Here is a 25,028-nt window from a genome sequence, read left to right as displayed (position 1 = left end):
TTACTTAACATTCTGTCTACCATTTAAGCCATGAACATTCATCTCTCCATATAACGCAAAACCATTTTTCCTCCGTTTTTCCGTAATTTACCCAAAAACTTTCACTCTTCACCCATTATATTTGAAACATCTTCACCATTCATTCTCCGTCGAACTTATTTTCTCAATCTATCTACATTGCAACCTCAAATCTACCACTAGGATGAGTGTTCGGGGGTGATTTCACGTCAGGCATGCCAATTCAATACAAAGAGTACTTAAATCTTATTTCCCAATAAAAATGCACAACATTTCAATCAATGGAGTTATTGGTAACTAGAGCCATATGAACTGTGGTATTTAAGTTATGAGGACTCACTAATTTAAAGCCTTCGAAAACTAAGCTCCTTCTCTAGCCACAAAGATCAGGTTTCGGATCCATACATGCCTTTACAAATCTTTTTGCGAATAAATTTTACGCCACTGTAATTCTCCTATTTTTCCAATTGCTCCGCCCATTAAACACATAACCCAACCAAAACCCAACCCAAACACCCAAATATGTGAAATTCCCGAGCAACTTTAGTTCATTCAAGGTACTTAAACGTTCTACTTCATGTGAATATTTTTAAACAGAATTATATTTTTTAAACTCATCCCATACTTTTCAAATTGGCACTGCATTGTACTAAAAAATAACTAAATTTCCATGCCTAGCAGTCAAACTATTGCTTGATCATCCCAAATAAGTCTACAACTCTCGAGAATATTTATCTACAATATTTCGATCTTGTTATTCTAAATGCCAAAATCTAAGTGTTGACTTTAGAGTGGAGAAGCCATTGGCATTATTTTTTTATACATAAAAACATTATTTTTCACAAAAAAACGGAGAGATCTCTATTTCCAGATAGAACATATCCCATCCTCTAAAAAAACGAAGTAAAATCGAAATCTTCAATTAACGAATTACTTGCCTACTCCCTTACATACATACTGTAATGAGGATCTCTTTGAGCTCTTAAGGAATGGCTTAATTTGGTTTTTTGTCAAATTGGATCACGCAGCATCGGTATTAATATTCGAAGGAGACAATGGTCTGCTGTTCGCTCCGACGATCAAAGAAATAAGACGACCACCGCGTGGGTGGCCCCCGCTGTCGGTCGACGACCGAAACCTCCCGGTCGCGTATACTATTTCTGTATTTTGAATGTAAGAGTGCGTATCAAGTGGGAGGAGTTCTTCAGGGGACGGAAATTGTACCAGCAGAAATAGCCACTGGGCCTAGAAGTGAACGATATTGAAGCCAACTCCCCACATAGTACGTGGCAAAGGACACCCTTCATGACAAACTAACAACGAACCTATCCGTTCCGTACGTATTAATAATAAAAATTATCGTAAAACCTTACAACAAAATTGGAAATTTTGAGTTTTGAGCCGTTGGAATCATGAATATTGCCAGCACGGCTGAAACGTTGTTTCAATAGAGCTTATTTTGCAATGCTTATGACTCCAATATGCGCAAAATAAAAAAAATATTATGAGTTAAAAACTTACAATTTTATCTTTGATAGGCTACCGTTAGAGGTAGGTTTGGGATTGATGATCATCGCTACGTTTACCAGCTCCGACTAACAAGACAAAACCTGGCACCCTATAATACATTAAACTTTTCTTAAATTTGGCACACATATTCATCAACGTCTACATATACACAATTCCCCAGGAGCCGCCGCTAGGGCGTGTGGCGTGGGAGGGGGGGGGGTTAGGTCACCAGCCATTGATGTAAAATCCCAATTATGTCACCTCTACACAAGTTTAAGTTTGATCATTCACTCGAAAAATGTGAATCACACGAAAGGAAGTATTTACATGCTACAATATTCAATAACAGGTTACGTATATTCAAATCATACTCTAGAAATGTCAAAAAGATGGGTTTATTGATAAAAAGAAATTTACAAGAAAAAACATGCAGGATATCGACAAAATACATACACTGACAATTCTAAATGTCTCTTTCATGTCTGCGATCGTACATATCTCTCTATTTAATCTCCATTCTATTTAACATGCCTATTTTATTGCTATCACTATATCGTTTTCTTAAAGTTTTCTCTTCTGTATTATAGTCTTAATTCAATTAATAAAAATTCCACCACCATTCATAATGCTCTGTATCCACATGTCCTCTCTCCTTTGTATTTCTCTCGACAAACACATCTTCACCATCGTACCTCTTCGTTTGATTTCCTATCCATCCATTTTACCTTTTCTAACCCTCCCCCAGATAAGTCGCACAAGGCAGCCGAATCACCTGGGATCTTTCTCTCTCTCTGTTTTTCCTCTCGAAAAATGCAAGACTACTAACCCCTCACGTCCTTGGATATAATGGAGGAAGAAAGACATTATTTAAGCTAATAAGTCTGGTAAGAGAAATGAATTCAATCAATTATACTTCAGTCAATACCAATTGAAATCAACCACAGTTAGCACCCAATAAGAGAATGCTTTCATGAGGGACTGGGAGTAAATTATTACAAGGATTAAATTCCAGGAAAGGATGAAAAATGTGGGGAGTTCAATGAATTTACATCTACATCTACAACAGTAGCCTGCGAACCACCGGAAGTGTGTGTCGAAGATTCAAATATAGGCCATGAATGCAGAAATATTACTCCATGCATACACTTGAATATGTATCAGACAACACATAAAAGCACTAGCCATAGAGAAAAACCAGCACTCACAAACGCATTATGGCAAAACTTGAATGTGACTTAATTAGATCGTTCACATTGATATATATCAACAAGACCACATTTTTAGTTCTCAATTCATAGGCTACGTATTGGGTATGGTGCTTATTTTGCACAGCATACAAATGCCGGACTATCACCGAAGAATCTTGCAATTTACTGAATTAAAAGCACAAAGGATGACAATTTGGTTTACCAAATTGAACCGCGAAACAGAGCAAAAAGTGAGCCAAACCTCCAGTTACTGGACTAAACCAACATGTTATCCATTATTTTGTTACACTAATAATGCAAATAAGAACAGATTTACTTAAAAATGAAGACAATATAAAAGAAAGCTAATTTTTCGAAGGAAACATTCATACGTAAGTCTTTCATATTGCAGTAGTAAGAAAGGAATCCTGATTTAAAGTAGTAATTAGACGTCGGAAACTAAGATAAAAAGACAAGAATTGTTCCGGACGCCCAATTTACAATGAATCTAGATCTGCAGGCTTGAAGCATTAATCTTTGTCCCGAAAAACCTACCTTAAAGCGGAAGACTACTAAATAATAATAATAATCATAGGTAGGTACTGTTTTTTTAACGTATTTATCCAGCGTAATCTGGAAAATCTTTCAGACGCTCTGGGAAGCTTAGAATCGCCGAATTGGTAGTAAATACTACTCTTTATAATATAAATCTACTATAAATGGATTTATATCATTTAAATTATACGATATAATAAATTATTAATAGATTTATATAATTTAGATAAGATTTTATAGATGATAAAGAAAAATTTCAATTGGATCTCATGATTTCTGAAGGGATACTTTTGAAAGACCAATCCATAGGTCCCTCTTTATCGTCCTCTTTTACTCTTCTTTCCTCGCTGTCTCCTTTAAAGCCACTCTCCGTCCCACTCGTCAACCCCCGACAACCCCCTTCCGTCGCCGCCGTAAGGGAGCAAAATCCAACCTGAATGGAGAGATGCTCGAAAAATGGCAAGGGAGCGAAAGGGGTTGAAGGGGCGGGAGGGAAAAAGAGGAGAGGGGAGGGTTTCGATCTCGATTGGGAATGGGAGCTGTTCGGAAGGGTGAGACGGGGTAGGAAACAGGGTGAGGAGGCGGAGGTGAAGGAGCAGAAGGTTTTCCTGAGGTCGATATTACGTGCACCTCACGAAGGCAAACCAAAGGGGTGGGTAGGTCGGTCTTTTGATAGACCCTCGGTATGGTTGATCATCTTCACGTAAAGCGCATATTGGAGGACAGTCCAGTTTTTTACCCTGGCGTCTGGTGGTGTGTTTCAACAAAACTTAGAAATAATATAGAAAAACTGAGGTATTTTCATTCTCAAAATCCAAAAATCAGAAGAGGAGAAAACTCACGTAAAATATATTCTTATCTTTCAAGAAAACCATTAAGAAGATCTCGCACAACTCACTGATTGATACCCTGATACGTCAGTTTAATTTGAATTGTCAAATTAAAATATTATTGTTTTCAATCCACAATATCTCACAGCAAATTACTTTCTTCTATTCCGCGATTGCAATCGATGAGTTTCTCTTTTAATGCAACCTTTGTTGATTTGGCCACATATCCACCCAGAAGTATTTATGGTAACCATACTAACTGATATGGGCAAATCGAGGATCAGAAAAAAAAAGCATGACGCCCAACATCACACGGAGTTTTTAAAAATTACCATTAAAATTTACCACTAATTCAGTCATCGATTAAACGCTACAATAACGTAAAAGAAATGTTCGTATTAATATCAAAATAATAACATCAGTGACTTATGATGCTAACTAAATACTTATTTGCACAGAGAGTTTATTTCATGAAGCACGCTACTGGGTTTCTATTGAATGCTAAAAAGTTTTCATTGTTGTCTAGAAAACGTCCGGGACCAGCTGCGACCAAATTAATAAAGATTTCATTGATAGAAAAATCGCTTTATTAACATCAAAAATACGCCTTTTAACTCCTAAGATATCAAAGATACTTAGGTATGGTTTATTATTCGAGTGATTCAACAATTAGATTCCAAAAGAGTTTTAATGCTGCTCTTGATATTTTAAAACTTTCAAAATTCAGGATTTGCTAGGGTGATAAATGGCATTCTTTTCGATTTTATTTCTTAAAGACAATTTACCTGTTCAAGGTAGATTTTGAATGATTTCTAACAGCTATGTATGTCGTTTATTTAAACGTGTTGAGGTACTCCTATTTTATTTTTTATTGTTTTCTATGATTTGTGTACCCTCAGACAATTTTATTTACATTTGTGTTTCCAAATGATTTGGTCAAACGGGGAGACAAACGCTGAAGTTAAAAATATGGTGGGATATGAGAGAAAGTTAGGGAAGGAAATCTGAAGATGCTAGAGAAAATTGATGGAGGAAATATTGAAAGTTAGTGTTATGTTGAGGGCCGTGATACATAGAGGAGAAAATTGAGTAGGGTGGGTAGAGGAAGGAAGATAGTGAGCTTTTTATAGACGCCATAAGGGGAGGCAGAAATTACGAAGTAATAATGAAGAAAGAAATTATGCATGGCAAGCAAAATGACGTCCAAGAAACAAAAATCTATTATCCAAATTTTAGTTGCGTTTAAACTAGTGGACTGGGCAATAGGCTAATGTCCATAGAGCAAGGATTTAAATCCAAATGACGCTTCTGAAGACTTTCCGCTACCCCTAATTAATCTATGTGATTTTTTCTTGTACAGATTTTTCTGACGAAAAGTGCAGGTTGCACAAGAAAATGGTACCCATTCCCTGATAGAACCTAGATATTAGTGCAAGGTAAACCATCGTCACCTAAACATACCAACTTTAAGAGTTTTGTGAATTTAAAAACATGAAAATTTGAGAAGTTACGATTTGCTGTGAAAGATACATTATAATTATCAAGTAAAGTAATGTAGAAACTGGATCAGGATCCAAAGATTCAAGTGTTGTAGTGGCAAAGCTAAGCTCATTTTTCCCGCAAACGATTAGAAATCAGAATAACTACGAAGAACTGTACGGGGAGGGAATGCTATTTTTTTATATTAAGCAGCAGAGAATTTTGACCAAACCCTTATGTTATCGTTATTCCTGTTGCTAGTGCCTACTCTCTCATTTAAGAAGTAGTTTATAAAAGTATTGAAAAAGTGTTTCATGCTCAAATAGGGTCATTTTTAGGGAAACCTGCGGTTAAAATTACCTCCATCATTTAAATAATTTTCATATTTATTGGTAACTTATGTTTAAGCAATATTCTTAATTAATATTTCATGCCCGATGTGGAGTCACCCTCTCCCACACACCCTAGCACTATCTCGCAGGGTTCAATGTAGAGATGACGGTTCTGTCAAACCTAATGAACATTCCGATTCAAGATTGGTATAGAATCATTACATGAAATAATTGAACCTACAGAGGAAAAATACCATGTTTCCGCACCGATCAAACTGCGCTTCATATTAATGTTTTGACGAGCTTTTTCTTAACACCCTTGCTTAACTTCCCTACTATTAATACTTTCCTACTTATGAACGCTTCTTTGCCTAACTACATTCTTATCCTTAGGTCCATAATACTTAAACCATTTTGGTCAAAACACTACCGAGGTACGTAAACTGGACCACCTTCTCTTGTTTTTGCCCTGACTCGCTTTCCAATGTACTCAGCAGTGCTTGCATCCCCTTGGATGACTGATGGACTAAAACATAGACATGATAATTGATATATAGTTGAATTTGGGTTCTATTCAAAATTCTTAATTAATAAAAAGGCGGTAGTTCTATTATATATTTTTTTTAAACTGGGATCCGGTCACAAAATTCCAGATTAGTCGTTCAATGAAAAATGTATTTTTGGATTCAATCGAATCTTGGGTTCCATCCAGCCCTAATTTAAATGCACACGAACGATAGGGGTATTAATATTATAGATATTGTGGTGGATGTACATTTTTCTATGGTTTTCGCATATGTCTTCGCGCGAGTTTCTTTTAATGATTTTCATGAAATACCTTTAACGTTGGGTATTGCGAATATTTTGGGGGTCGTAATAATTCAATTTATATACTTATTAATTTCCTCACTCTCTAATACAAGCCGACCATTGTTTAGCACTAATTGTCATTTCCATCTTTTATGACTAAAAGAGTAGCATTTTAGTAAATGGGGGAGATGAGTGTCTGGTGAGGTCTTTTGGACCTTTAGGAATAGTTGGGGAATATATTTAAAGGAAATATTGCTAGAGCGATAAATCCTATCTCAATGAATTTATGGTATAAAAAAAACGACTGACGTTCCCATTTGCCCCCTTTCCCGACTTCAGAGTCCAACAATACCCCCCTTATCCAGCGGGGGTCTGGATAATTTCTTGAGCAAACTAAGGTAGTGAAATGACATGACATGTTTCATTTCTGTCGACCAAAAAACAATGGTAGCAGAATTTCTCCACTTCACAAAGTTAATTTATCAATCCAAATCAAAACTTATTGAATGACGTATTACCTCATGAAATTGAAAAATAAATTCCAAAAAATGCCAAAAAGTAGTAATTTATTTGAATGCCGGAAGCTGTAGATAGCAGCACAATATACTTTGTTACGAAACAAAATACACGGATAAACAAAACAATGTTATACATAAAGTTAGCTGAGCATTACAGAGCAAAAAGTGTGGTTCAATGAACTTAATAAAACCGTACCTCGCAACAAAATAATTAGTATTAGTAGTATTTTCAGTACCCCATAAGCCACCGCTAGGTGTGTGGAAAGAAGTGAATGTACGCCAGACTTACGAGGAACATTTAATATTTAATGAAATGATGAATTAAATTCGAATTGGGAAACAATATGTTTGATTAAATTAAATGCTTGTATTCAATTAATTCGATCCAGTCACGGTCAAGTTAAATGGTTTTAACGCTTTCAAATAGCTTAAATATTCATTTGGCCTCATGTTGTGTGAACAATTTGCCATCCTCTTTGAATTTTGCCATCCTGTTTGAATTTGGAGCACCAGGCCATCGGGAAAGCGGGGAAGACATGCCAACCCATTTGGCGTTTTTTTGCTAGGACCGAAAGCTTAATATAAATCAGTGCATATAGTGTAAAGAGAAAATTTCAGATTATCTCAGATTACTCTGAGCTAAAGGGATGTTACGGAGAAAAGATCGTGAGCCCTTGACATTCCTTCGTCCTTGAAATCCATCCCCATATCCCCTCCTAAGTAAAGTTCTGTTCCGGAAGGTTAATGGATGTATCCATTATATCCCCCTTTTTCCATCCCATTCCACCACCGCATAAATAAAAAAAAATATCCCCTTCGACCAAACCCAACCCGTTATAGAGTCTCAAATATACGACCAAGAGAGCGAATCATATAACGAATCAGGAGCGCCGATGCCTTCGACTACGAACGTTGCCTCCATCCCTCCTCATTCCCTCTCTCCCTCCCTTCTCTTATTCCCCTTCCCATCCGTACTTGTTGACGGCGTGAGAGTAGCTTTTGAGTAAAGTCCGTGGGAATGACGTCCTTCCACCACCAACCTCCCGACGACCCACCCATTTCTTCGCCGAAATCAACACCGCGAGCCCGAGAACGCTCACGAGGTTGCGACAGGAACCTCGTGAGCGTTCTCGGGAACGCTCACGAGGTCCTGTAGGGGCACCCGGGAGTCAGGTTCCCTTAGGAACCTGACTCCCGGGTGGCCGTAAGAGCTGCTGCACGCGGTCGTAATCCCTGGGGCGCAGGAAACTTTATCATTCCCACCCATCCCCCGCATCGCGGGAGCTCGAAATTCGTCGACTTCCTAATGGCCTGTCTGCTAGGAGGCGAGAGAGAAACGGGGGGTGTAGTGGAGTGGGTAGGGAGTGACGTGCATCTCTCGCTTCACGAGCTTGCCGTCGAGTTCCCTTGCAGGAGATTCGCCGTAAACTTAGATTGTTTATGAACCTTTATGTATGAATATTTTTGTGTGTGTATATATATACATATTATATATATAAATATATACATATATATATATATATATATATATATATATATAATGGGCTGACACAACATAACACAAATAGAAAAGAATAGACACATATAATTACCGTGTAAGTGTTCTTTTATATGTGTCTATTCTTTTCTATTTGTGTTATGTTGTGTCAGCCCATTATTGTGCCGCTCGTATGAGTTTTTCCGTACAATCGTTATATATATATATATATTTGTTTATTTATATTTATATCTATATATATATACATATATATATATATATATATATATATATATATATATATATATATATATATATATATATACTGATGATGCAGAGGAATTCACGAGAGCAATTCGGGTATTTGTGCCAACCAAAAGTTATGTATGCTATAATATGGCAGAGGGGGATGAAAATATCTAGAGAATGGGGTGATCAGTGTCTGATGTGAATACCTAACTCATTCCAGGAATCAAGAAGCCAAATACATGCCCATTCTATTGTTTTGAGTGGAGGGTCAGAGGGTGGTAGGGATGCTAGAATGGATAATCTATAGCATCTATCAAAGGGAATATTTTGTTCGGAGGCGTGTTTTGGGATTAGGAGCATCCCAATTAGGGAATAATTCAAGAATGAGGAACGGTGGTTATTAATGCTAATATTTAGGGATATGGTACACTGTCCAATATAGAAGTTAGGGCGTAGTTGGTACTTCAGAGGGTAAACTATATAACTGGAGGTGCACGAGGAGTAGAGGATTGATGGGAGAGAGGGTAAAACGTGGGTGGAAGTGGGATGGGGTTCGGGTTTCGAAAATGGGACATTTTTTACATGCTGGTTTATTTCAGAAGTGGCTTTGGGATGGGGTGGGGATTTAATGAGTGAATTGGTTGATTTGAGGAGATCTGATAAGTTAGCGGGTCGTTTGAAAGCAACGGAAGGACATTTGGGAAAACGTTGGTGGAGGACTTGTGGTTCTTGAGGATTGGGTAGAGGTTTTTTGCCTGCTATTTTAATCCCACACTTCCAAACCTAATGAAGTAGTGCGATACTGATGGCCGTGACATAAGAGAGAAAACATTAATTAAACTGAGTAACGATGAAAATTGGTTTTCCAGACGGCTGGGAGGAAGATAGGAACGCGGTGCGTAGAACCGGAGAAAGAAATGATAAAAAAATAAATAGAAGTAGAAAGGTTTGTCATAGGTGGTCCAGAAATACCATCAATACCGAGATTACTTTTTTTAGTTAGTTATCAAAATGTATGAAGCCATATTGATCGCTTGTAAAAATTTTACACGCCACCCTACGCTCGTATTAAGCTTACATTAAGTTGAACTCGAAATATTAAAATAAAAGCATACGTTTCCTTCTGTTCGGTCCTGAAATATTTCTTTTTTTAACTCTCGCAAGAAAATACGAGAGATAAAAAAACGTACTTTTCGGACGGCCACTGAAATTGAAATATTTTCCGATGAACTTTTTAACTACTTCGGTAAAAAATGAAATCTGCTTTCCCCCACACTTCTACCATTCAATTACTCACTCTCTGTCCTCAGATGATTCCTATAAATTTACCACGAATGAGCGATAGGTATAACTCCTTAGCTGGAAATTTTTCCACGAACTTATCACAAAAGAGGCGAAGTGCCCATTGCCGATTTTAAATGAACATGCTAGATAACTTTAATGGGCAGTCGTAAAATTTAAAGAGACACTTCTTTGCTGTGCGTAGCCAGTTAAATTATTAAAAATCAAGATTCAACATATATTTCCGCTCAGTACCTATTTCCTATGATTTCTCTTGTCTAGTGAATAATTAATATACACGAGTACATTTTCTGTTAGTTCCAGTTTTTTTTAACTCTTTCATTCATGTTTGTGAATTAAGGAATGCCAATCACTACTGGAAGAGAAATACCATCCAAAGTCAATAACTGATCTTTTAGAAAGAAATGGAGATTTTTATGCATCGGTGATTCCTATTTCCTCCACGCTAAGGCAGGCGCAATTCAAAACAAGGGCTCGAAGGATTGTTTATTGGATTGAAAAGAACTCGAAAAATATTGGAGAAATGTTGGGGAAAGGGCAAGCAGACACCATTATTTTCAAGAATTAAAAATATCAAGTAACCAACGTGAGTTTATAAAATCATTTTTCATTCGTTTTAATCACAGAAAAGATGGAGGGTGGAGCAGCCGTTCGTTCCCAAGCCATCTTCCTTCTCTATTTACTGCTATGCATAGCGAATATCTTCTTTTGAGAATTTATCGATGTGTTTTATAAAGGTGTTTCGCTCAGCAAACCCTGACGCAGCGATCTGGTTTATCTTCAGTATGTGATGGTGTCCACGTGAATGAATCGGAGACATTCCAAATATTACTACTCAAAGAGGACTTAAAAACCGTTCACCTTTCGTCCTAGTTCCGTCCATCGCTTCCACGGAGGATGGATGTGAATTTTATATGCAATCGTTCGCCAGGAAATGCTATCGCCCACAAGGCTTCACCATTGAACCAATACAATGAGCAGGATCAGCATGTGAAAATTAAAAAAAAATACTTCGACAAGGCGAAAGGATATGCCTTTTAGCTCCGAACGATAGGAAGCTCTATTTCAGTCGAGTGCTCTTTCACTCCTGATGTCCCTCATAAGCAAAATGAGATACCTTTTATTCGTTGCCGCAGGGAAACGCAATCCATATACGTTTTCTCCCCGCAGTAGTTAATTTTCGTATCGTTTAGGGGAGAATTCATCACATTATTTACCCGGCTACAATTAATAAAAGTAAGCAACTTCAGTCAAAATGCGAAAAAGAGAACAAAAACCTTATAATTCAAATATTAACTTAGCCCCTTTCCTTTATTTTTTTATTTATTACTAATTTACGAAGTAGGGAAATGCGTTGTCCTCTGTGTGCAATTATGTGTAAACCCCATTTATTTTACTTTTATTACACACCATTTCCACAAATTCACGCCAGACTCTATTAGGTTTACTGTTCATTCAAGCCACAGTGAATTGCACCAATTTAAACAACCATTTTTACCGTAAACAAGGTGTGAACAGCAGGTAAAACAACGGGAAAACCACTGGATAAATCCAAAATTATCACAAGAATTAAAATCAAAAGTCTTATTTTATTTATCAACAAATAGTGATGAAGGTTAAGAAATATTTAATTCATTATTCCAAAAATAATGCGGATTTCTAAGTAGAAAGGGTAGAGTCCTGCAGTATTAATTATCGCGCTTCAGATCTGAATAGGGCAAAACACCCTTTTTTCCTCGTTATGAGAACCCGGTAGGGTTCGGCCAGGAGTACGAGTATGACGCCGTGTTTTATTAAGTGTAATACACTACGCTCACACCTACGAGAATAAATTCGACACCCGGATTCTCTCGTGGAGGGGGAAGCACATATAACAGCGAATAAGTGGCGACAGCGACGGATCTTTTACGTCATCGAACATTTCCGTTTCGTATCGATAGGAATTCTTCACGTGGAACGGTGAACCTCGTAAACTTCCAAGTTACGAGGCCCGTCAGAAAGGCCCCATAAAATATCCACACGTATTCCCTTTGACTAAGCGATGTGTGAACTAAAGATGAAAAAAACCACGCTCGTGTCATTGTAAATTCTCACAGCTAATTTTTTTTCTAACGGAAGTTTTTCGCGAAAGGCTGCCTTCTGGCATCTCTCAACTATTTCTGCGAATTTAAACTCGTCGTTTAAACGCTGTTTCATGTATAATTATAAAAATATGCATATATATGTATAAATTGAAATATATATATATATATATATATATATATATATATATATATATATATATATATATGTTAGGTGATGGTAGTGTTCACCCAATACTAGGGCCGACGCGTAGGATATTCACACATTAGGGTAGGGAAGCCAATGTGTGTGAGTGTATATATATATATATATATATATATATATATATAGAGTGTGAGAGTATATATATATATATATATATATATTTCGACAACTATCACATCACATATTACAATAAATGAGATGAGTTAGAAAAAATATTTTCCTATAATTTAAGGTAGAAAATTCAGACTAAAAGTAATGCACTCAATTTTATTAGGTCCACAACCTAAGGATACGTATCGTTCAGTCTTTAACTCACTGGCTCATAAGTTATTACAAACTACGATTTTAACAGGAACAATTTTCACAGCATAACTTTTGAAGAAAAAATCAGCCAAAATACGCATGTATGGATGGTTTGGCGAAGTTCAATACCTGCTTATTCCTTATCATTAACTCTCATCGCATTAATCAATTCTGAAAATCATCTATGACCGTTCATCCAATATTAATTTCTTTTAATGCCAAGAGGAATTCTTGATTATCCATTGCATGACTTTTAACACATTTACAGAATATTCTTCTTCGCCTACAGCTGACAATCCACTAAGTGGAGCACAGCTATATAAATTGCCTCTCTGATATAAAAAAATGGATGCCCCAGAAAATTCATAAGCTCAACTTAATAAATGTCCATTAATATATGAACAGTTTTGAGGTCTTCATAATAAAATTTATTGTCGGGAAAAAATCAATATCAATCAGTCTGTAATCTGGTCCTAAAATGTGTACCAATCAAAATATACACCAACTTTCCCAATCAAACGTTATCTAACCCAGCACGAGTTGTTTAAAGAAAATTTAGTATTCCGAATACTAAAGCATCACTCCAAGCCTCCCGGGAAATGTGAATGGAATCTATATCCAAGATCTTAAAAGAGGTACCGGATGAAAAAGGCATCAAAAATTAGAATAAATAAAACAACCAATATACCGATTAATTTTAGTGAACATAAATTCTTTACCACGAACTCAACAAACATGACGATGATTTTGCTACTGAAATTTTGAATTGACAAAAGTTTTTAAAATGTGTGATGAACTAGAACACAGTTACTACAATATAGTGGGCATTTGTTATAATTTTTTAATGTTTCTATGTTTTTAACCTTGTCTAGGCATGTTAAACGACCATCGAGTTTTATGGCATTTTTTTACGATTGAAGGCATTGAAAATGATCCAGAAATTTTGGTACATATCGTAGCATACATTCCTTGGAGATATTCTAAATATCCGAAGTTCAAATGGCCTTCTCTATATGCTTCATGATAAATAATTTAATAAATATTTTTAAATATACGAGTATTATATGTAAATGTGTGTGTGTATTTGAATATATATATATATATATATATATATATATATATATATATATATATATATATATATATATATATATATATATATATTAGTTTGTGTGTGTACATTTATTTTTGAATGTATAATTATGTATAAATTTACACGTATATGTCTGGATACATACACACACAAATAAAGACACAAAAGTAAATATTAACAAACATAAAAAATTTTATTTGAAAGAGGATACTTTAAACTACTTCTCAACATAATCTCCAAGCAAATTAAGGCATTTGTCATAACGTGTGACAAGTTTCTGTATTCCTGCTGCATAGTCCTTCGCCGCCAGCTCATTGAGATACGCGAGGGACCCATCTTGCACAAATTTTTGCATAATGCAGATGGTGTTTAACAATTTCATGAACAATTGTTCGAGAAACATTGGGAAAATGCTCACAGATGTCATCAATTGTGACGCGCCGATCGTTCCTCACGAATTCGTCAACTGAGCTCACCAGTTGGTCTGTAATGACAGACGGTCTCCCCGAACGCTCATCGTCGTGTGTGTTCCCCCTCCCCATGTTGAAGTTGCGACACCACCGCCGAACAGACGACTCGTCCATTACATTGTCTCCATACACCTCCTTTAATTGGCGATGAATATCACATGGGCGAACGTTTCTTGCATTGAGGAATTTAATCACTGCCCTCACTTCACAACTGGCGGCGTTCTCAATTTTTTTAAACATTGTAAACAATCACAGAAACAACACAGGCAATGCTAGCGTCACGCAACTTGGCTCAGAGAAGGCAGACAAGCCACTGAAGCTATCTGACCTCGTCCAGCGGCTACTCGCGTCGTCAGCACTTCATGCGGCACGAACGGGTACTACTTTCCGGATGACCCTCGTATATATCTAGGTATATTGTATTTTGTGTATATAACTATGTACATATATATATATATATATATATATATATATATATATATATATATATATATATATATATATATATATATATATATATATATATATATATATATATATATATATATATATATATATAGATATATATATATACAGAAAACTATAACTTTTGGACGGCACAATACAGCGCAAAGATAAAATAGAGACCACGTAAAAGAGCACATTTTGGAAAAATCTTAGTCCTTTTACGTATATCTATTTTATTTTTGTGTTTTATTGTGCCGTCCAAATGTTATATTGCATATAAATGTTTAAAAATGTATATATATATATATATTTATATATATATATATTATATATGTGTGTATATATATATACACACACACACACATTCAAACACTAAATCCCGCCAAACGGCGAACAATTACTCATTTATATAGAAACAGATATAAGGAAAAGGGATAGGAACACACACAAAGGACGAACACAGGAGAGGTGGGGAAGGCGGAATCCAGCAGATCACGAATGTAAAAATATTTCCTAGACTGGGATTTGAACTCCGGATCTTTCCACTTGCCGGTCGGAGGCTCTTAACTACTTGAGCTATCCAGGAAACGTAATCTACACTGAGATCTTCGATGCTTTCTGCAACCAAGTGCCCCGAAATATATATACTTACAAATATATATATTTATTTATTTATTTATATATGTTTGTGTGCATATATATATATATGTATATATATACATACATACACATATATAATAATAGTCGTCCATCTCAATTTTGATTCCATTGCACCCCTTCCTTGCCTCCTGGCCAAATTCTTCCCCGCACTCTCTGTCATAATGCAGCGTCATAATCCTCAAATGCTCGCTCAGCAAACTACCACCTTGTCCTCGTCGCCCCCACCCCTATACTCCCTGTCCACCCATTCCTCCGCTCCCTTTTCCTCTGCCTCCAGTCCACCTTCCCGACATCAATCTCGAAGATACACCCCCACCCCACACTGCGCAAACCTTCCCTGTACATTGCTTTCCACGCCACCGGATTCCACATACTTCCTTGATGCGCTGACTATATTGAGGCCTAGCACCACCATTACTGTAAAAACGCCCCACAAAAACGCTCCTCAAAATATCTTCTCCTCAAACATTGACCTCGCCCTGTTTTCCTCACCCTTCCCCTTAAGCATTATATTTTTTCCCCTCTTTATTCCGCGTTGCCATCTTGTCTCGCCCATGGAAACCGCGGATCCGGGAAGGCTCATGTCCTTCCACCAACGCCTCTGACCGTTTTATCGCTCGCAAGTGAAGATAGTAACGACCCCACTGACGCCATGGACATTTTCACAGTCGAAGATTTTAACAGCAGCGACGCAATGGAATGAATTCTATCGTGCAGAAACGACTGCAGTTATTAAAACGGAGAGATATTTATGCAATCCAACGCCTGTATTCTGGGATATAATTTGAATTCGGGGCCCAAAATAATTTACATCAAGGTGACGATTTAGGGGTGGTGGGTGGTATATTCTTTTGGCTTTGCCCAATGAGTGTGGCACATATTGAATACTACTGAATACGCATCACAGGTGATTTCCCCAGTAAAAAACGTGTTACATAGAAGTTGAAAACCTGAAGAGAAAGAATTACTCGGTAAAAGCAAAAAAAAAACTAGTTTCTATCTCTTTTCTTAAACGAATAATTCTTTTAAAGCCACATCGCACACATTCAAGATTTTTATGTTACTCTGGTGTTAAAGGAATTAAACACATATCCCGCTTCTCATTGACGGAGGTCAACAAATATTTCCAGTAATTTGCCTCGTATTTGTTTAGTCATAGGGTGGAATTTTAATGTGCCCCATGAGTTCTCCTTCGAATATCACAATAATCCGTGTCAAAAGGTTTGAGGATTAGGGCAACGAGGATGTACTCTGCACAAGAAGCTGACTCCAATGGCAACGTATTAAAATACTACTTTCGTAACCCATACCATTTCGCTTAAATCTTACCCATTTATTTTAAACATACTTTTCTGCAACAATTTCAAAGTGTTAACCAAAGTGTGCTTTAACAGGATTTGAAACCTGATCCCTTAATATCCGGCTGACTACTTTAGCCAGTTAAATTAACAAGGAACGTCTTCTTACACTTAAAATTATCGAAGGATCCGGGTTCTAATCTGGTTCAAGGCGCATGATATTTACACTTTGAAGTAATTGCATTGTAATGCACATTAGCGGATGACTCGGTTAAAGTTACTGTTGCAGCATCTCCCGCAGTTATTTGTATCCATGAGCGTTCTATTTTTACCGCACATTCACATTGGTAGGATATAATTATTAATATTAATGACATTTTATTTTTTGTAGCATTCATTATATATTTTACGGTATAACTCTAAGACATTTTAAAAATCAGCTAAAAAATAAAAAAGAGGATAATTAACTTATAATTAAAATAAAAACAGACCTGTTTTCACTAACTTTAATGGCTAATATACTAAAAAGCAGCGAAATTTTTTGTACCTTGCTCGTAACCATTTAAATTTGTTTAAAAACAATCATTTTTATTTTATCTGTGAATATCTGCAATTCACAGGAAGTCACGTCTGCCTCCGTTTACTTTATTCAAACTGAAGTGAATTATATTCATTAAAACAGCCATTTAACATAAATAGGGTGCAAAATGGGTAAAACAGCGGCTTAACCACTGGTTTAATCCATAGCCTGGACCGTTAATTGAAACTCACAGTCTTTCTTTCTTTCTTTATAAACAAAAAGCGATGAAGGTTACGAAATAATTAATTCCATGATTTTAAATTACTACATAAAGGTTACACACTTCCACGGACATCAATCACCGTAAAATCAATAATATCATTGCTTATTTAATTTTTAGTTTCGGCCGATTATCGACCATGTCAATTCGAATAAGTATTTTCCTAAATTTAATCATTACTCGAAACTATTTCATTCCCTCACATTGTGCTTGGGTCTTGGGTTGTGTTCCATTTTCTTCGAAGTTTGCAGTTCTTGATTGGCTGCCCTTCTCTATGAGTCAACTTTTGACGCGTAAGGTGCCTTGGTCTTTATCTAAATTTTTTACTCCGCTAATTCCCACAGCGTTCCGAATTCTGCCATATCTAACGAGAGGCATATGGCTACATTCAGATATTTTAGGTGGACGATTAGAAGTATTTCCCTTGATAATAATTTATTTCTCTTGCACCACCTTGGAAACTTGCTTCTGCATAACTACATTCAGTTGAGCCATTAAATATTGAGCTCAAATAAGGGTAGTCAGTTTTAATTAATGAAATTAAAATTAGTTGGAAATACAATTAAACATTGCATACAGAAGGCCTAAGAGAAAGGCCAATAGCATAGGTGTGTTTGCAATTATAGCCCTAGTAAATTTAATTTATATTCATATATATGCATGCATGTATGTGTACATATACTTCACAGCTCGCGGGATTTTTTTGTAGCGCACATTTTAACAGTTCGCAGTGAGCAAAACAGAAGAACCTCGTGTATGTATACATTTATGTATGTAGGGGGGGGGGGGGGGGTCGCGGTAGTCCAGGAGTAGAGCGTTGGACTACTGACCGAATGGCCCAGGTTTGATCCCAGGGCAAGCCTCTCAGGGCACCCGCAGCTCCACCCTAGCTATGTGATTTTTCGGGTACCAGATCTTTCTGGAAAATCATAACTGGCATAGATAAAGGAACTGGCCCCACTACCTTAATTTGTGAATTTCACACGCCGTCGGGCTTAATACTGGGTGAATTCTACCATCACCGACCAAACCGACTTTAGGGTTGATTACTGTGTTTATGGTTACATATACATGCATTCATGTATGTATGTATATATATATACATATATATATATATACATATATATATATATATATATATATATATATATATATATATATATATAGGAAAAGGGATAGGAACACATATAAAGGATGAACACAGTAGAGGTGGGGAAAGCGGAATTAAGCAGAGCACAAGTGCAAAAATATTTCCGAGACCGGGACTTGAACTCTGGAACTGCCCGGTTTAGGAAATATTTTTGCACTTGTGATCAGCTTAATTCCGCCTTTTCCACCTCTACTGTGTACCTCCTTTACATGTGTTCCTATCCCTTTTCGTTATATCTATTTCCATATGAATGAGTATTTGTCATATGTATATAATATATATGTGTATATATATATATATATATATATATATGTATACATATATATATATATATATATATATATATATATATGTATATATATATATATTCTCATACAAGGACTTTCCAGAAAGTATTATACCTTAGAAAATGAGGAACTAAGCTTTTTCCCTCACATTCATTTCGTACAAGGTCATGGTCACATATAATTGCTACTTCGATCGTGGGACACCTAGATAATCAGGAGCTATTAATGAAAAAACAGCACGGTTTCCGAAAAGGGAGATTCTGCGAGACACAACTTGCGCTTTTTGTTCACGATATTCTTATTCCGGGAGAGATTAATTTTCCAGTGGACGTGATTTTTCTAGATTTAAAGAAATCCTTCGACAAAGTACCTCATAGTAAATTACTCGCAAAGCTAGAAGCATATGACAAAGGTAAAAATATCCGGGGTTGCATTGAAGACTTTTTGGATGGTCGGGTTCAAAGAGCAGTTATACATGGAGTTAGCTCAAATGCAATAGTAGTTACCTCAGGTGTTCCACAGGGAAGTTTTATCGGATCTTTTACATTCCTACTTTACGTGAACGACACTGACTCCGTGGTCACCAGTAAGATACGTTTATTTGCCGGTGATGCAGTGGTTTACATTCATAACCGTCATTCTTAGGGTACAGCAGCTTTATTAGGTGACCTAAATATTATAAAACTCTGGTGCGACACTTGGTAATTAGAATTGCACTTTAAGAAGTGCATAGTCATAATTTTTTGGAAAAAGAGCGATTTCCACCCGAACGCCTTCTACAATGGGAATACGGAAATGGATTGGGTAGACTCAATTAAATACCTAGGAGTTACCCTCACTCACGATCTCTCCAGGGTGAAACACATACTTGGAATATATGGACAAGCTAACAAAAAATTAGGATTTATTAGAAGAATACTGGGTAAAAATACTGAAAAGAAGGAAGCGTTACCCTGGTGACTTCAGGAGGTGTACCCGTCCGCCGGTAAGCATGCGAGTGCACCACGTGGCAAATAGGTTACCCTCACTTACGACCTCTCCTGGATGAAACACACGGGGAATATGTGGACAAGCTAACAAAAATTTAGGATTTATCAGAAGAGTACTGGGTAAATGTCAAGAAACGGTCAAAGAGAAATCTTTCGCCCTTTAGGCCTCATTTAGAATATGCTGCAAGTATATGGGATCCTCACGAAGCTGGATTGATTGCTGGATTGGATTGCGTGCAGCATAGAGGAGCTAGGTTTGTAAAACGTTATCACGATAAACGCAGTAAAGTATCCAAAATATTAGAGGAGCTCGGCTGGAAATCACTCACGGAGCTTCAGTGGAATCGCAAAGTTACTATTTTCATTTCCACTATTCACTAAACTTAAAAAAGGTACTAGGTAAAGGTAAACCTTTAGCAGGACTACGTAATATTTGTAGTTACGACAGTAGCAGGAATATATCATGAATAGGTAAAAGAGAAAGTTGTCACTAGATTTCAGGTAGCACGAACTAATATTTCTCCATGCATGTACAGTGCCCTAACAATCCCCGCTGCACCCCTTGTGGCGGCTTGCAGTGTACCGTGAAGATTTAGCAGTTGCTTGCAAAGAAACAATAACAGTAAAATCAGATTTTAAGAAAATAAACATATTTGATTGAAATCATCTCATTCCGTGTATAAACAAACACATATTCTCGTCACTTTTTCAAAACTTCTTAACACGAACTCGACTGAAGATTCCTTACTTCTCCTTTTCATCTTATGAATATTTTCAAGAATAATTAAGGGCGTAGCCAATTTTTGAAAGATATAACATAATGACACACAATATGGTAAGCTGGTGCAATGGAGAGACTGGACAATAGAGGCAGAAACCGCAATCTAGGGAAATAGAAGTTACGAAATATTTTTGAGACTTTGTACAGATGCTATGGAGAATGCGCATATGCTTCCATAAAGGATCATCAAAAATATATATCCTGACAAATAGACTCATAACTATAATCCACTCCCCCAGGATAGGACACGTATATTCAGTTGCTAGTCCATTAATGCGTGCTTTTCCCTAACGAAGAAACCTGTATTGTCGGGCACGTCATTAAAGAAGGAATTCGGCGGATGGAAACATTCAATTACAACGAAGGCTCGATTTTAATGAGACACTGTCTTTAACGATTCCGTATCGCTCACCTCCCTGCACTGTTTTCGTCCCCCCCCCACTTAAAAGTTAATTTTGCTGTGTCTCTGTAGTGGAAGGAGAATGAGATCACGGGAGGATTTTGCGAAAAGCTTAATGATCATATAAGAATTTGGGAAAAGCACTTGCACGTCCCTCTCTGCAGCCAAAATATTTACAGCGAGGAGACTGCTACTTTATTTCAGTAAGATAAGGTTTTATTGCAAGATGAGCTTTCGTGTGACGTCTTTCAAAATGTATTCAGATTGACGTATAATTTTATTGCCGCTCATAAATTTGCAATTCTCTCCAATTTGAACTATCATTCATGAATACAAATTTTGAGCAAATATTTCTCATTCCCAATCCAAGAATAACATCTTATTATGAGCAATAACGCAGAAAAAAAGATAGATAAAAATATATCGATGAATAGAATGAATGAATTATCATATTCGACGGCATCTAAGATGCATCATTTTCTCCAAAATTTTAATTCAAAAAATCATCTTACGCGTCTTCTACATGAAGTTGCGAACTCCATGGGTCAACGACCAATACTGAATAACATTATTGCCCCAGATGGTCAGTACTACCTATTTTGACTCCATTTTATTTAGAACATTATATTGTTTCTATTATTCAATTGGAGAATGCTGTAGCTGGAATTGATAGCATTAAGCTCGTCGCTATTTTGTGTCGTGAGTATCGCGTTTCTCGCATCTGCGATATCAAAAGAGGAGCAAGCGAGATCTCGAACGAACCTTAACGTATTTTATCACAACGGATCATTAGAAAACAGCTTAGAACTAAAAGGTAACTACAAAATAAATTGATGGGGTGCTATACGCGGGCTGTTAACCTTTTTTCCTTGCAGTTTTACAAATAAAATGAGGGTGCGGCTTACATATCGGTGCCTCCTATTTGCCGTTGGGTCTCATATGCTACCAAATACGGTAAATGGCAATAGGCTCAAATTAATGAAACTTCATGTTAAACAGAGATAAAACAAAGCTTTGTTAATCCCACAATTTTTTATCGAAATGATCAGTTCCGTCAAACAGTCGATATTGTCACTTGATTCCACCTGAACACATCAACTGTTGGTTAAAACGGGTCTCTTGAATAAAAAATTGTGGAACTCACAAAGTTTTTTTTTCTCTGTTCAGAATGAATGAATTCCATCGTATAGGTATTCAACGTTTAATTCTCTCAACACGCACCACTAAAACCTCTCAGTTTCACGAAGACCTATCGATCAATGATGCACAAGTGACCTTTAATGGCATTGAAATTTCCTATGCACCTAATATTAGCTATTCTTAGGTTTTATTGGTGAACTAACTTTTGTGTTTTGCTGGAGATGATCAAATGTTCAAGGTTCTCATAGCTATTTTCTTTAATTATTACAGGAGCTCCCCTTTACGTGGGAATGGACCTCACAATAGCCAGTTTCGATTCCATCTCAGAAGTTAATATGGTAAGTCTTATTCTACCGAAATATCCACTCTTTAAACCTACTTCTATATCTTTGAATGTTTTTCTCTTGTAGGAGTAATAAAGCACAACCAATTAAAGGTACTGAACGCACACTGAATGAGAAAGGTTAAAAGAAGGATTGCAAAAAACAACGAGACTTGGAAATGATGCTGTATCAATAAAAAAAATCCTCATATTCCAGAAGAATAGTGGATAGTCTGATGCCGGAGTCTATTTCCGAGATCATATTTAAACCTATTTAATTATATAGCAAGATCATGTGTATGTATTTTAATTGAGAAAATTGAAATTAGCTTTTTTTGATATAATTTGATATTTGATATAATTTTATTTGAAAATATTGTTGCGCCTACTCTGGTTAAAATTGTTTTTCTTCAAAAGTGGAATGCATCCTTTCATAGAGAAACTCAAGGGCGACAAATAGTCCTAAATATAACTGCAGTAGACGCATTAAAAACCCATTTTCACTGGAAGTGAAGGTGACTTCTAATAAAAAAAGAGTCAACATTGTCTTTGGCTAAAGTTCGTCATTTATCTATTAAATGTAAAAGATACCGAAAGATACCATTTACTTCCAAAGCCAAATTTCGACGATTGAAAAAAGTTAAAGTTAAAAGATATGAATGAAGAAGAGTCATTTTTCACAACTAAATCCATTAGTAGTAGGCATGTTACTCACTGGGTAGATAGCTGGGCCACTAGCCTGAGGACCCAGGCTTAATTCCGACCTAAGTATCAACATGTGATGTTTCAGGAACAATATTTCCTTGAAAACCACAGGAGGCACAGGGAAAGTCCCTCTCTCCTACAATTGCCTTGCTAATAAGTCTATTTTACATAATATATATCCGGTTAGTATTTAATGGAAACTTTATTTTAGGTTAAATGGAAGAAGGTCTCAATTTGGTCTCAATTTTGCCCAAATAAAGACCTCTATCTATCTATAAATGAACTCTTCACTTGCCTAATAAACCAACCTTCTGGTTGATTTCTGTGTTTTGGTAAATCGATTAACAACAAAAAATATTGCTTAAGTTAGAGATACTTTATACGACCTACACAAGTTCTTATATGCATTTTACTTATCACTCGATGTGGTTAATATAATGGTGCTTTTCATTAATTCCTGACTCAATTTACATGCCACTACAAGACACCGTAGATTTCACGGCCCCAGACCCAAGCATTAGAAACTGTTGATTTGCGTGCAGTGAATATGTGTGCAGCATTTTTTCACCTCGATCACATTAACGTCGGAACAAATCATGCTTAGATTAATGGAAACTATACACGCATGGCAACTCTCGAAAGCAAAAAATCATATGGTTCATATGAAGTGGGCCTGAAGCCGGTAAAAAATTAAATATAATTCCATCCACAAAAATATCCAAATGGAAGGTCTATCAATGCCTTCAATTACTTCTAAACAGTTTTTATTCATTAAATGACTCTATCGCCACAAAAATGACCCTAATATCATAAGGGAAACAGCATTTGGAAAATATTACAAAAACAATATTGTAATTCTTGCCTTCTAATGAATTATATTAGTCAGAAAGATTTCACAAATTTAGTGCTCTTTGAAGTAATGTCAGCCTTATATTTTTCTATTCATAATTTATAGGATCATTTTGCAATTTTCGTAAGCTTTTTATATTACAATAAATTATTTAATTAATTTTATTTTAACACTTTTGAATTGGAATAAAAACACCCTTGTAAATGCATGAGTTAAATAAAATATTTTAATGAGGTTCATTAGACAGACAAAGTCCAAAAAACCGTCAGTTCAATCAAATAGCACCGAAATACCAAATGTGGAATAAAAATATTATTTGATGAATATGTGTAAAGAAAGTTTTTTAAGGAAAATTCTTTTTCTAGTTACTTGAACTCATTGCAAAATATTTATTTAGCGAAAACTATCTATGTCCCTTTCTCAATTTAAAATCCTTAGAAAAAAAGCCTCTTTGAATAAGGCAGCCGTTTGTTAATTCAAGGCTTACTTGCTTCGTCGGGGATCAGAACGAGTAAACTCATAAATACTCATATTTTTTCAACGAAATGTCTGATAGTCACTGCAAAGTTACAGAATGAAAACATCCTAATCAACTATTGTAGTTTCAGAAGAAAACTCACGGAATGATGAATCATAGAGCTTTATTTGTCCCTGAGTGAGCAACTAACGATTCTATACATCAATTAGATGAGGAGGTTACTTATAACCGACTAAATTTTATCGACAGCCATAGTGAGAGGTGGCAACACATTACGTCCGTGTCCAGAGAAATTTGAGTGTC

The 25,028-nt window shown here is 36.2% G+C and overlaps 1 protein-coding gene across 3 annotated transcripts in view; it reads left to right on the top strand.

The window, feature by feature from the left end:
* Lcch3 (Ligand-gated chloride channel homolog 3) overlaps positions 1-25,028 on the top strand; it is a 159,106-nt gene that overhangs the window by 56,570 nt on the left and 77,508 nt on the right. For all 3 annotated transcript variants that reach the window (XR_011702829.1, XM_071596730.1, XM_071596729.1), the window contains exon 3: positions 22,641-22,708. Coding sequence is in view for 2 of the 3 variants with exons in the window: in XM_071596730.1 (XP_071452831.1) it covers positions 22,641-22,708 (68 nt within the window). In the remaining variant the exon portion in view is untranslated. The remainder of the gene's footprint in view (positions 1-22,640; positions 22,709-25,028) is intronic.

Source organism: Hetaerina americana, unplaced genomic scaffold (genome assembly GCF_022747635.1).
Source record: "Hetaerina americana unplaced genomic scaffold, ioHetAmer1.1.p SCAF_8, whole genome shotgun sequence".
NCBI lineage: Eukaryota > Metazoa > Arthropoda > Insecta > Odonata > Calopterygidae > Hetaerina > Hetaerina americana.
The sequence above is the reverse complement of the archived record's forward strand: the minus strand, read 5'-3'. Positions and strand labels throughout refer to the sequence as shown.